This window comes from Myodes glareolus, chromosome 12, assembly GCF_982192425.1.
Source record: "Myodes glareolus chromosome 12, mMyoGla1.1, whole genome shotgun sequence".
Lineage (NCBI taxonomy): Eukaryota > Metazoa > Chordata > Mammalia > Rodentia > Cricetidae > Myodes > Myodes glareolus.
Window position 1 is genome coordinate 57091848 of NC_142037.1, and position 15461 is coordinate 57107308.

The window sequence follows — 15461 nt, forward strand, 5'->3', positions numbered from 1 at the left end:
TATAGTTCTTATGCAGTGTGAGTCTCTAACATATATCAGTGTAAAATTAGTTTTATCTCATAAGGTCTCTGAAAAAATAATATTTTAAGACAACAATTTCTATAAACAACAGCCATCAAAAATATTATGAGATTTATTAGTTTATCATTAAATAGCATAAATATTAAATATTTTTAAATGCAATTGTCAAATATTTGAAATATTCTTAGATTTTATTTACTTTTATAGTTTTGAATATGCTAGTTTTTTCTTATTTAAATCTTTATAAATGAAAAATTTCCTCACCATAATGAATATTATGCTATTATTGTTAGTAAATATGTAGGTATCATATTTTCCTGGTTCTGAAAAAACATAGTGGTTATGGAAACCAAAGAGATAATCAGATGTGATTGCCCTTGAAAATTACAAGTAAATTAACCTGAGAGAAATTCACATATATGTGCAATATTGAAAATATGTATTTTTATTGTAATAGATGGAAATTATGTAAAAAGAGAATTGCACACTAATAGAATCTAAAAATTCTCCTTTAGTACTTTGTAACTTCAAGTAATTTTTTTCAAAAACCTTTACTCCTGTTATCAATTTTTGTTGATTTCAATTCTTTCAAAATGATATAGTCTTTTACAGGGTAATGACAGAATTTTTGCAAGAACAAGACAAAATGAAACAACTTTAATAACTGTTAATATTCTTTCATAATTTGAGGAATTAGATAAAAAAATCTATTCACAACAAATTGGACAACAAATACAATATAAACATATTATTCATGAATTCCTTGGCTTCAGAAAGTAAGTGATATAAAAACATGTTTCAAATTATATATAACAAATAAAACATATCTTTCAATATGGATTTTTACCTATTACATAATAATGTGAGAACACATAATAGTATTGAAATTTATGTACTGATTTAATTATTTATGTGATTATAGCAAACAAAGAAATCAGACCCTGTATTTGGGAGAGACCTGAGATGGGAAGGGAATAGCTGGGGTAAAGATATGCAGAAGTTATGTAATTATATTTTAGTTAAATTATTAAAATAGTAAGAAAAATGTTTAAAATTGTTAATATTATAAATAATGTTTGTTTTTTATGAACACACTCACACAAACATACACACACACGAAGACAAACACATTTCTAACTACAGCCAACACAATAGCATAGGCATATTAAGCTAGATCACTTAACATTGCATAAAAAGAAAGTAAACAGAATTTTCACATTTTACTGAGAATAAAATTATCATTTAAAAAGTAACAGCTTTTTAAAATATCATGTTTAATCATACAGTTTAATTATTCAAATTTGGAGAAATACGACTTTAAAAAAGAAGTGTTAATACCTTTCTCCCAACATAACTAGTGTATCTAAACCAAAGATATATTTTATATCTTTATTGAAAATTAGAACTTTTGATGCATTATTATGCATATACCTTATCTCAATTTAAAAAAACGAATCAACCAATATAATGTAATTTCTAAAGAAGGTAACTCATTATTTTTTCCAAAAATAGGTAAAACTTTTTCTATTATTACCATGTTAAATTTACCATGGCACTATTTTCAGAGAGCATATGATCCATGGACATATTTTTCTAATACTGTTTACTTTCAGTTATATTAAATCACTAGTATAAAAATCAGGACATAAAAAGATAATAGGCACACAAAAACATCTGTCATAGTCAACACTGTATATTTAAAACTCAGAGAAAATGACAATGTCTCAGTACTAAACTAGCTCTATGGACGTATTCATACCTCGGAATGACTTTCTTCATTCTCTCGAATGTGGGACTCAGTAGAGCTTGGGCATTGCTGCTGTGTGACAGGGATAGTGTCCCTTTTGTTGTGTGAGTTACACTGAAAGAGATTACCAGATAATTGTGACAGACTACATGTAACGTGTCCATTGAGAGACAAGGCTGTTTACTGTGAGGCTAAGGATATAATGAACTTTGAACTAACCAGGGTCCACATTCACAGTTAGCATGCATTGGTAGCTACCGTGGTAAAGCAGTAAAATGTGCCAAAATATTTTGCACAGAAAATGGAAGGCATAATATTACGAATATTAGTTCACTTTTCCTATTCAAAAACAAGTTTTTGAATTATAATTTTTATTATAATTAAAACTTATAATTAAAACTATATAATACTCTTAGAATTTGAAAAGTTTCTAGGATGTCAGGTATTATTTTATGGGTGAAAGCTTCTCTATAACTGTATTAATATGGCTGCTTCACAGATTTCTCTCAGGAGCTCTTCATTAAAAACAAAACATTATTCATTTCATGTTCTTTCCATTGTTCGTCTCTAGTCTTGTCTTAGGACAGGGATGCTTGTAGATATTTCAGTTTTTGCAGTTTAGCCGTTCATTAAGCATAGCATTATAATTACTAAAATTTTTAATTTAATAAAAGATAGCATTGTATCACAACAAAAGAGTCATCACATACTCATTTCCCATTGAACATGTTACAGTTTCACTCTCAGATCAAAATTTTTTTCTTTAAAAATATTTTTATGATGGGTATTGCCTTTTCAGATAATAATCATCTCATTAGTTTTAGTTTCAATATGACATCTAAGAAAACTTTTTAATATAATTCCCCACAAGCCTTTAGTAGGGAAAAACATATTTCATTATATATATATATATGTGTGTGTGTGTGTGTGTGTGTGTGTGTGTGTATACACATATATATATATACATACACATATATATATAGACAGACACACACATATACACACACATATACATACATACACACACACTATATATATATATATATACATATGTACATAAGATGTTTCATTTCAGCTTTGTTTATACCTCAACTACTATGATAACTCTCCTTGGGTAAATCAAGCAAATAGTGATTGGTATTTTTAACCCCTGTTGAGAACCCAACTAACTTTTATGAGTAGTACCTAAAATGCCACCTGGCCAATATCAATTCATTGAAGGTACTTAAAATCATCTGAACATCTTTATCCTTAACTGATCCTTAAGTGGGATGTTTTCTTTGATATGTCTTTCCAGTAGCTTCCTGTATTTTCTAAAACAATAAAAATAAAACATCTCTTTAAACATTTATTTTCAACTGTGAAGATCCTAAACATTTTAATTAGCTTCTGTACTAGTCTTTCTGCATATCTATTATTGCCAATTAATCTCCTTTAACAGCTCGTGTATTATGTACCCCCCCAGACAAAAAAAAACATTTCCTAAATCCCTATGCCTCATTAGTTGTTCTTACCTTGGCAATATATTAGATTCATCTGGAGAACTTTTAAAAACCACTAATAACAGAGATCTGCTTCATACCAATTAATTAAAAACTTGTGTAATTATTGATAAATGTTTTGCTGATTTTAAATTGCAGACAGAGTTCAGGGTTCCTGGGTTAGATGAACTTTTATGACACTATGCTGAACTCTGTCTTTCACCCATTTTGTTCTGTTTGTCTGTCCACTTTGTGTGTAGGAAGTCATTTACTATGTGCATATATATGTGCACACTATCTCAAGACTTAGAGGTCCATAAAGGTATGACATGTAATAACTGATTAACCTTTCTGGCACTTAAGCAGTGTAAAGTAGTCATTAACCATTGTGACTTGTAAAGATACCTAACAAAGTATGCATAAATTGCTGGGGAAAAAGATGAAAAATTTTCTACTTGGATTTGTATTGATATATTAAACATTAACCCAAAGCAATATGAATGGGAATGGATTTATTTGACTTAAAAGTTATATAGTCCATCTCTGAGGGTAGCCAGAATAGAAGCTCAGGTCAGGAACTTAACGGCAGTAACGATATAGAAACCACAGAGGAATGCTGCTTATTTCTTGCTCTTAAAAGCTTTCTCAACCTGTTTCCTTACACCATCTAGTATGATCTTATCATGGCTGACTTTGCCTACTGTTGGCTGAGCCTTCCCACATCAATCCTTATTCAGAGAATGTCCAACAGACTTGTTCAAAGGCCACTCTGGTGGAGGAAATTTCTCGATTGAAGGTCCCATTTCCCACATTGGTGTGGGAAGCCCTTCTGCCTATGTGTTGCTTTTATTGGTTATTGAATAAAGAAGCTGTTTCTGCCCGTTACTTAGAATAGAGATAGGCTGAGAAAACTCAACTGAATGCTGGGAGAAATAAAGCAAAGCCAATGAGAGGCCATGGAGTCGCCAGAGGAGAAAGATGCAAGCTGCCAGGTGGAACCTTGCCAGTGGGCCACAAACCACATGGTAAAAATATAAAATAAGAGAAATGGGTTAATTTAATATGTAAGAGCTTGGTAGGAATATGTAAGAGTCATTGGCAAAGCATTGTTTTAAATAATATAGTTTCTGTGTCTGTTTTGGGTCTGACTGGCTGGGAACAAACAAGCGACTTTCTATAACACCACATGACTCTAATTTGTATCAAGTTGGTAAGTACTAAGCAGCACAGAACAAATCTATTTTGTTTGGTTCCATGGGCAGAGTCCAGAGAGGTGAGCTGTTGGGAAGGCCTTGGTTGGTTTGCATTCAAAATATAAGACCCTACAGTAAACTCTTTGAAGAGATGCATTTTGTCAATTCTTGAGAATTTTTAAAAGTTCAAATATAAAGAATGTAAAAATTAATTCAAAGATGAACAGAAGTATATTGAACTCAACAGTAGACTAAATAGTGACAAGTTACAGAACTTAATTCAGTATAAGAAATGATTGTCTAGGATAGGCTATTTACTAAGCACTGAATGAACCATTGGGGATGAACTTTTAGACCTTACTTCATACCCTAAAGAAATACAAACCACAAACAAAAGGAATTGTGTTGCAACATACCAATTACATTCAGATAAATTCTCCTGTTCCTGTAAGACTTGACTCATAAGCTTCTCTGGTATCTCTTTATTGTTTGTTTTGTTTTTTGTTTTTTCAAAACAGAGTTTCTCTGTAGCTTTGGAACCTGTCTTGGAACTAGCTCTTGTAGACCAGGCTGGCCCCGAACTCACAGAGATCCAACTGCCCCTGCCTCCCGACTACCGCCCGGCTCATCTCTGGTATCTCATTATGGAAGAGTCTCCTTTTGTAAAAGAGTGAAAACATTAAAGGAAAATCTCAACCCACAGTTAATTCCTCAATTTTTTGAAATTTTCATTGACAAGGCAGAAATTTTCTTGGAAAATTATATGTTTATGAATCAGAGCTATGAATAAAAATATTAATACTATAAATAGTGTTTAGAGATAAAATACTATAAATAGCCAAATGACAGAAAAGACAAACAAAGTCTTTGGGAGGAAATAATTTAATCAATATGTATCTAATTTTACCTTGAAATTTGCAAGATGAAACAATTTTTAAAAATTTTTTGAGATTTCCTCTATGAAAACATTCTATCTATAAAATTTAGTATGAATTACTCTATTAAAACTATGGCAAATGCTCTTTTGTTAGATCAAATTTATTCTTATAAGGCACATATGGAAATCAAGCTTGAGATATTGTAGACTCAATAACAACACATTTATTAAATGTAAATCCCTGTAATGTAAATGTTTTGTACTTTAAATCGTTCAATATTTTTCACTACCTGTGATTGATAGCCTGTATTTTAACGTGTGGATTAAACCTGCTTTCCCCAAACTCCCATTGTGCTTCCTGAGAAAATGGCTATTCACTCCCTATAGAAAAGCCTACTCAAACTCGCGACACAAACAGCTACTTTTGCTCCTTTAATTCTGACACAAGTCCTAAGAAAGCACTTCATAGTCATGATATCAAGAGAAAGAAAATCAATATGTGAAAAGCAACAAAAGGCTCATGAAAAGTCACATAATCATAAACAAAACCCAGGCACTTTGTTTGCTAAAAGGGAGTTCATTACTGTTCCTACTTCACTCTACGGTAGCAGGTGTGCATTCTGATACTTTGTCCCTCCTCCAGCCTTCTTACAAAATCAAGATTGTTTGATGAAATTCAATGGCACTGTTACAAGTCCCTTATAATCATCATAGAGGCACTAGCTTTGCAATTTTGTGCTATATTTTTCTTTAAATAACAAGTTTATTTGTTAAAACCTCCCACTGAATATTCCATTTGTATCCGTTTAAACAAACCAACTATTGCTCTCATAAAAAACATAATTCATTCTTGAAAGTTATGAAATAAAATTTCTACAAGCGCATAAAAAGTTACATTTATATATATGTATATACAAAATGAAAATCAACATTAAATTTTATCTATAGTTGGTGCCATCAGTTCCTCTTCATCTGTGAGCATCTTCATAAGCTCATAGCACAACACACATGTACCAGACTTACTAATTCAATTTCACTAAACTACTCTATCACCATCACCAGAAATTTTTGCATTAGTAATTCAGGGGTCAACTTTCAATCCTCACTAATGCTTCCCTAATGCCATCTAAGACACCACAACAAATGATGTCATCACTCTTCTATTTCCCATTTTCATAAACCATTTGTTTAGGCTTCAAATTGTAACATATCAGAAAAGATGAGGCCCTGATACCTCTGCAGAGAGTATTTTCCTAGTGCATTGTTCATAGTTCTGACATCAACCATAGTATGTGTCTACAGAAGTAATGTCGTGTGTGCAGTAAAATCATACTTACTGAGCTTGGAGTTTCTCTCTCTCTCTCTCTCTCTCTCTCTCTCTCTCTCTCTCTCGGAATTACACTCTCTCTTTCTCTCTCACACACATTCTTCCTCTCTTTCTTCTCTTTCTTTGTATCAAATAGATAACATTTTAATTAAAAAATGCACTAACTATTTTTATATGTTCATTCATTTTTTGTTTAAAGCAAAAACCACTTTACTCCCACCAAAAGTCTTAATCCATTTCTAATTCATGGCCTTTTGTTCACTATTCTTTTTTCCTTTTTTTTTCATTTGTTTTTCAAGACAGTGTTTCTCTGTATATCCTTGTCTGCTCTGGAACTCTCTCTGTAGATCATACATACATATATATTCATATATACACAAACATATATATGAATCCATGTATATAATCATGTATATATGAATACACATAAAACCATAAGCTCATAAGTACGATTTACTAAGTCTGTACAATGTTGCTTTTATTTATGTTTGCAGAGCTGACCATGCGGTGTCGGAATAACAAATTGGTGTAGTTTTCCTGTGGTAAAACTATTTCTCCCACTCTCAGCATTGTCTGATTGCTTGTAGTTTCTCTGTAGGGTTAAGGCCTTGTGGTATTTTTCCCATCCACTTTGGTGTGTATACTGGTATCATCTGTGTTTAGCTTACGTTTGGGGAGTCATGTTGCTGAGACTTTATGAGTGTTGCTTCTGATGTTACTAAGAGATGAGTTTTCTTGGCAAACTCCTAATTCCTTTGGTACTTATAATCTTTCTGCCCCATCTTCTACAATGTTCCTTGAGCTTTAGATGTAGGAGTATTTTTTAGTTATATCCATTGGGACTGGGTTCCGCAAGTTTGCACTTTGACAAATTGTGTTTTTTTGTAGTGGTCTTCATATACTTGAAAGATATATTCTTTAACTGTCTCTTTTTTAATAAATATTGTTCTGAAGTCAGACAAAGAACATATTGCTCCTTCAACTTAAAGCTCTTTTTCATTCTTTTAAATGTAGTTTTCCCTCATTTTAATTCAAGAAAAGATAAGTTTCCCTTGCTGATCTCCAGGACAGTTCCTGAGCATCATTATATATATTGAAATGTGAATATATTTATATAAAACTTTGAGAGAATAAGCAAATAGCTCCATAAAATTTCCACAATGATTTATAATGCATAATGTGTTTCCCTTTTAACTCTCAAGTCACCTGACTGTAGCACTTTCTCTCTGTCCCTACTACTGAACTCCCTAGAAAGTCATAATTGCTAAGACTTCAGAATCTACAAGACACATATTAGAACAAAAGTAAGAAGCAAGGCCTTTGAAAATTGAGATTACTCAAATCAGGAATAATAAGCATAAAGGAGATTCTGGCATTTCCATTCTCTGGACCCCGATCAACTTCCTGCAGGAAGTGGTTTCGTTAGTCATCTGTTAACCAAATGCACAGATCTGAATTTATTAGGTGAATATATAGACAGATTAAATCCTGTCTGATGTGGGAGCCGACTCTGTGTGCTGTCATTGCCATTATTGAATAAAGAAACTGCCTTGGCCTGTTGATAGGGCAGAAGTTAGGTAGGCAGGGAAGACAGAATTGAATGCTGGGAGAAAGAAGGGCAGAGTCCCAGGAGACACCACGGAGCTGCCAGAGTCAGACATGCCAAATCTTTGCCAGTAAGCCACTACCACGTGGCGATACACAAATTATTAAAATGAGTTAAATTAAGATGTAAGAGTTAGTCAATAAGATGCTAGAGCTAATGGGCCAAGCAGTGATTTAATGAATAGTTTTTGTGTGGTTATTTTGTTTCTGGGAAGTCTGGACCAACAAGCGGTCTCTCTCCTCCTACACTTGTCCAACTTCAAAGTACTGCTGCATTTTTCCTATAGTGTTCTTTGCATTATTCATACTCTCTTCTATTTTGTTGCACTGGACTCCCTTTTCCTCTGTATAAAAGGAGGAAGTCCTTTAAATCTCTTATCACTAACACTTTTCTTCTTTGAAACTTATCTCCACTATTTCATCTCTTCTTCCAATTTTCATTTTGGATTCTTCTTCCTCTTTTAAATTTAGGACATTCTTTTCCACCCCTTCCTGTTTCTGCAAGGAAAACTCTTCATTTTTCCCATCTGAAGTACTTTATTTCCACTTTTTTTTGGGGGGGGTAAGGAATTTTTAACTCAGTTTTGCAAAGACTGCACAGATGGAGGTGGTCATTACTGTTCTATTAACATTTAGAGGCTTACTTTAACATGCTTTGCTTTTCAGAAAATAATAAGAATACAAGGGCTCTCAGTGTTAGGAAATGAATATAGTTTTACTAAATAAATAAGGATTCAACATTTTTTTGCCTCATACAGTTGTAAATGCCTTTGTTATAAATTATCTACAGTCTTTATATGTTAATAGATATGAAGCCAGATGTACTTTCGGGTCATTACTCGTCATAGAAGAGTCCAAAACCACCTGCCTGAGTACCACAAACCATAACTGTTTCAGTGAAGCTCATGACATATTTCTCTAAAAGGTTCTTAGACCTCGTGGTGCATGATACAATTCTCTTGACACAATTGCTATAAACATAGATTGAAATAGAATTTCCTCAGAAAATATATTTATGTTCAAACACTGATGTTCTACACTTTACACTTTATTCATTTGTTCCTCTTAAGCCTCACATTATTACCTTCCCCTGTGGAATGCACTAAATGGTCTCAAATGACAAAAGGGTTACATCTTCTTTTGCTACAATAGAGTTCTGTTAATGCCATTTGATTGTTATACTGCAACTTCATTATGCATTTTAAGCAAATGGCTGTAAACAAAGCACACTTTCTAGGCACTTAAAAAAATTCTTACCAACCATATTTCTAAGAAGGAATAGCACACATTTTCCATACCCAGATCAACCTATATCATATTTAAGGTGAATGTTTTCAGATTCTTTAAGCTCATTTTATGATTTGTTATAAAATCCTTGAGATTAGTTGGTATATTGATTGTTAAATTGTCTCTGTACTCTTAATACATCTAAAACTGGAATTTCCCAACACAGGGATCATAGATAGAATTAAACGTTTCTAAATAGTTCCACCGTATTAGAAAAGTCCAACATGAAAGGTGATCACTTAGAATATAAGATTGCAAATTATCTGTTATGTGTCTGAAATGAATAGAAAGATTTCAGGGGGAAAAAGTTAATTGATAGTCTGTGTACTTTCCCTAGCCTATTTCATTTCCATTGTAGTTCACTAATGTAGAAGAAAAAAGAAGTTATGGTAAAAAATGTCCAAACAAATCTGAAAAGATATTAAAAAACTTGAGGCTAAAATTAGCATATTAGAACACAGCATTAGTTTGTGAATGTGCTATAAAATAGCATCTTAATGCACATATGTGACCAATAAAAATTTCAGGAATATGTATTGACAGATTTTTCTAACAGTAATTATGCTTCTGTAGAGGAAGTATATCTGATATCATAGATGTATGAATGCACACACACATGCACACACACACAAACTAAACCCATCATCGAGTTTATGGAAAACTCTTTAATGTAATTGATCATGTATAATTTTGTTAGGGTCATCTTAGTATACAAAATTGGCTCAACTAATACTAGCATAAGTATTTTTATGAAATATTTCATTTATGTATTAAAATGATACTCTATGTAAGACATTTATGAAATTTAAATATGTTAGAAATAAACCATATGCTCTGCCTTTATTATATATAATATCTATTGAAAATTCTAGAATTAACTATTTCTGAAAAAAATATACTCCCAGATTTATAACAATGTTTAGAAATGTCTGTGGTAAAGAGAAAACTTTTGAAACTTAAACTGAGTCATCATTATATTCCAAAAATATTCGCAGAATAAACATTTCAAAATAATATTAGTTTTGTCTGTCCACATGCCAGGCATAAAAAACCACAGTCTGCAAGTAAACCTTGATCCAAAGAAATCAAATAATAATTTCAGAGGCTCGATTCCATAGTGCTATACAGTGATTTAAAAATTTAAGACTATGCCAGTTATTTGAATATTGTTTTTCAAGGCTAGTGTGTTGTTTCTCCCAAGGCTACTTTTGAAAAATGAAAGTTTTTGAAAGTAAGCCTGAGACATGAAACTAAGCTTGAAGTTGCATATGCCAGAGGAGGCAAGGAGGGAGTGCTTTATTTTAGCTTTCCGTGCTAATGTCAACTAAACCCAACTGTTGAATATGTGATTTCAAAATATCTGTTCTAAGATTCATAGTTCACATTCTAATCTTAAATACATGTATCTAAGTTGTGCAATAACTAAATTTGAATATAAATACAGTCTTTTTATTTAATTTGTTAAATTGATGTTTTAGAAAGCTCTGGCATATGACATTAGTTACCTAATAGTACCTGTGCCTCCACACATGGCTCCAATTACATTTTATTTACACACACAAAATACATGCCACATATTCTGAAATATGTCAACTCTACTTCCTCTTTACAGAAAACAAATTGAAACTTGACTGGAGCTGAACTACCGTTTAAAATGAGGAAAACTAAACAGTCTCAAACTAAATAAGCGACAGTGTTGTTAGATGGGAAATCTTCTCTAAGTCTAGCTTGCATAAGACTGAATATCTCACAAACTGTAGGACTTTTCAGATAAAGTTTCAATATTAAAGTTCGTGTACTTTAAGGAACAAAACAAAGACACAGGAGAAACAGGCTCACTTTCAAGGTTTGAAAAATACTTTTCTAATAAAATAGCATAAAAAAATCCTTGAAGGAATATAATTCAACAAACAAGCAATGCCTGCTGGTATTGTCACTGCTAATGGACCTCGTCTTTGGAATTACTTTTTTTTTTCTTCCAGCTCCAAAATAATATTATTTCACTAAAACTATTTTACTGTTTACCTTTTAATCCAAGGCCATAGACCTAATGACTTAAACATTAATTCTTCTCTAATCTGCTGCCATGAATTATCCATGGGTGAAAGATTGAAGGACACTATGGTAATTAGTGCAGACATATATTAAATCAAAGTATGAAATGTGTTTATGTATATACATAAGCAAATTTATATACATATATATATAGAGAGGGAAAGAGCATATTAGTAATAAAAGAGACTATAACAGTATGCTGATATTCTTCAAATCAACACATCTGAAATATGCACAATGATTGCCCCAATCAGTGAAAACTCTCATAGATCCACCAATTCCTTTATCCATAATAACATTTTTAAATAACTAATGAAAAGTAAAGCGAGTAAGTAGTTCACATTCATCAAGAGTTAGTGCACACTCCATGAGACCCCTGAAATAAGCTCCCCATATCTCTCAAATATATTCATTTTATATTCAAGTATATAAACAATGCCTTTGAAGCACTGATCTTTATGATCATGGAGAAACACTCTATTACAACTCCAAACTCTATAAAAGCTGTTTGTCAACTTCAAATGATTACGATGTGGCCAAATTGAATTGATTTTTGGACTCCTCACCAATGGAAGCAATGATTCTACTAGACCCTTTAGACAATATCTTTCTCTTATCATTTGATTAGCAAGAGAGTTGGTGTGAACAGAGAATGAGATTATCATCACTAATTGTGTTGGTTTCTTATCTCTGTGATTAGCTGTTTAACTCTGATATTATGCCCAGATGCAAAGATCCTAGGGCCTTGTGGAACACATTATCTCAAAAACCTTTAACCCATGCTTTTTGCTTCTCAATCATCGCACAGAACATGTAAATGCCCCGCAACCTTTCACTTGCCCATTTGTAGAAAGACTTGCCTAGGCATTAAAAGTGATTGTGTGTGATCCCTGATGTGTTTTGTTCTTCTTTTGTATCCCAGTGTTGTTGGTAAGATTTAAGGTTGAACGTGCATTCTCCTTTATGTGCAAACTTCCTACAAATAGTCAGATGTGTAGTGGGAAATAAATATATATATGTGTGCATGTCTGTGTGCGTACATGTGCATGAGTGTATTTGTGTGTGTGTGTGTGTGTATGCATATATGTCCATTTTCCACTTACTAGGCAGGAAGCAGTGAGATGTTCTTGTATGTATGCTTTGAGGGACAGAAGAGAAAGAAGCAACTGGGCAATGGCTGGTTTTCTTAGGAACTCAGCATGAAAGAACATAGAGTCATCACAACAAACATACCATGTAATTGGCACCAGACTCATTAGCTCTGAGTTTCTCTGTACCTTTCTTTCAGGTCTACATAGTTTAAAGATCTTTGGGGTGGCGTTTTCTTTGTCATCCATGGCACTGACATTCATCTAATACATGGAATATGAACTTAAAAACTGTACTTGCTATTTTTTTTCTCTGAACAGCTTCAACATTTGACAGATTACTCTATCTCAAGTTATATATTCTCAAGATTTTCATTATCTTATTATAAATTACATGTTTATAATGCAAAGGGTCCTTTAATTATCAAGTAAAGTGCTAATAGCAAATGATTGTCAACATATTGAACTTTGGTCCCTTATCTAATTTATTTAAGATGACCATTAAACATAAAAAAGATAAACTTTACTATTGTGAATTTTCACAAACCCTTAATAAAGTAGCTGCTTAACTGGATATTCAAAGGTTGGGAATTCAATTAAAAATGTCCTACGTTCAGAATCTATAACATACAAAAGTTCAATCACATCTTATAACCTCAGCTTTAAAAGGGCTGTTATCAACATAAAAGTAAATACTCTAAAACATATGCATGTGTTTCTTTATAACAGACACATACATTAGTATAAAATAGCTGCATATATAAATTACCTCTTATAATTTACACTTTTTTGCAAAAGGAGTTGATCATAAGCAAGACTTGAATAAAGTTTCTAATTAGTATTTTGTGCTGTTAAGCATATCAACATTGTACATATCTTCTAACAATAGAGAGAATATTTGCCATTCTTATTCCCTGGTGAGGTCTCTAAAGCATGACGAAGTATACAAATTTGTTCACTGCCTTATTAAAATAAATAGCTAAACACAACAAGAGATATTTGCCCAAGGAAGAAACATCCTAGTATGCAGAAACACCTTATAAAGGGCATATTCAGCAACTATTTACAAACTTTTAAGCAAGCTGTAAAAGGGACACATGAAAGATAGCAAAACCTTATTTTCTACTGCTCATTAAGCTGAAACTACCAGTAAATGAAAAGTTGCTTAAAAATAGAGCCAGCACCTACATTCTCCTATGTGGCTTGCCAAATTCACATATTGCATATTGACTAATAAAATATCCTCTTCACTTGTTGAAAGCTTTTCCTCCTCACTTGATGGTTTATGCTGATGTCAAGTAAGAAAAGGCAACAACTTTCACTCAATTTATGCACCATATATAAATAAGTGTACTCCTTAAATGAACTGCCATGAAACTAAGACTGAGAACATGTGCCTATAAAAGTGGGGCAGAGTCGTGCTGCATATATTTTTATCAATGCATAATTTTGCGATCCAAAATTGTTCTTTCAATTTTTCTAGTATTGAAGAGCATAAGACAAATGACTCACCATATTCTAGAAACATTTTATATTTTAAATAGTCTCTGAAATGCAATCACTAATGAGTTATTTGATTACCATAATCAGAAACACTAATCACTACAGTCTTGATGAAAATTCAGACATTATCTCAAGAGGGCTTTGGTGAAATAAATGTGTTGGCATGCTATTTGTATTTTCCCATAGTTACTCATTGTGAATCAGGGTAAAATGAGTTTATGAACAGATGTTACAAATGGTGGAAAATACAATACATATAACGGGTATATGTAAGATAAAATATACCCACTAAAAGCCGAAAAATATCATAAATATTCTCATGATAACATAGTCATAGGGATAAGTCATATAAAAAACTTTATTATGATATACATTGCATGCAGGTAAATTCCTTTATAACATCATTGGCACTTTTCTTTCTGGGTTAACATTGTAGAAACCATTGCCTGGTGACTGCACTACCACTGAGTGGTGTTCTTGTCATGACAACACTTTGCTCTGTCTAGAACCGTGGGGAAAAAAAGTAAAAGGTACCAGATCTTCATGTCAGACATTACTAAGACATACTATTTCACTATTTTATGTGTTTTGATAATCACAATTCTGTTTTTAAACTAATTTTCTCACTTCAAAGAAAACAAGTAGATAGAGGCATTTTAGTTAGGGCTCAGTGATCCAAGGTCTTATATTCTCTGTGGAATGCCTACATGTGTGTATCTGTGTTTCCCCTCTGTTTCATGAGGAAACGTCTTTGATAAATTATGGGCAAAGTACTGATATCTGAGTCAGAATAATATCATTTAAAGTCATTTTGAGGAAGTCAGAAAGAGTGTAAAATCCAGAGAAGATGGAGGACAAAAGGAACTCAAACTTCTCTAAATCAGCCTATACAAAGTTCATGTGAACATAACAGAGTTTGACGCAGCAGGCATATGGCCTGCCAAAGACCTCACCAGATTCTCTGGGTATATGTTATACTTCCAGATTAGAGTTTCATGTCATTTTCTAAGTGTGCAAATGAATAGATCTCTAATTCTTATGTGTTCTGTTGGTTTGTCTTGTTGAACTTCGACATGATAGGTTTTACTTTATATTAAATTTTGTTTTGTCATATGTGTTTTAAAATGAATGAATTGATGAAAGAATCAAAACTGAGCCACTAAAATAAATGTTTACAATTAAGCTTTCACTGTTATCTTCTGGGAGAGGGAAAATCAGTTTTCTCAAATAGAGTGACACTGGGTCTATCAACTCTTCTAGAACAGGTTCAGGAGTAG

General features: G+C 32.5%; 1 protein-coding gene across 5 annotated transcripts in view; it reads right to left on the reverse strand.

Moving 5' to 3' along the window:
* The window catches only part of Pcdh9 (protocadherin 9), an 845344-nt gene that overhangs the window by 539912 nt on the left and 289971 nt on the right, over positions 1-15461 (reverse strand). For 3 of the 5 annotated variants that reach the window (XM_087912265.1, XM_085698269.2, XM_085698265.2), the window contains exon 3: positions 1781-1882. The exons of the other annotated variants lie outside the window; for them this stretch is intronic. In XM_087912265.1, the coding sequence (XP_087768391.1) occupies positions 1781-1882 (102 nt within the window). The remainder of the gene's footprint in view (positions 1-1780; positions 1883-15461) is intronic. 5 annotated transcript variants of the gene reach the window in all.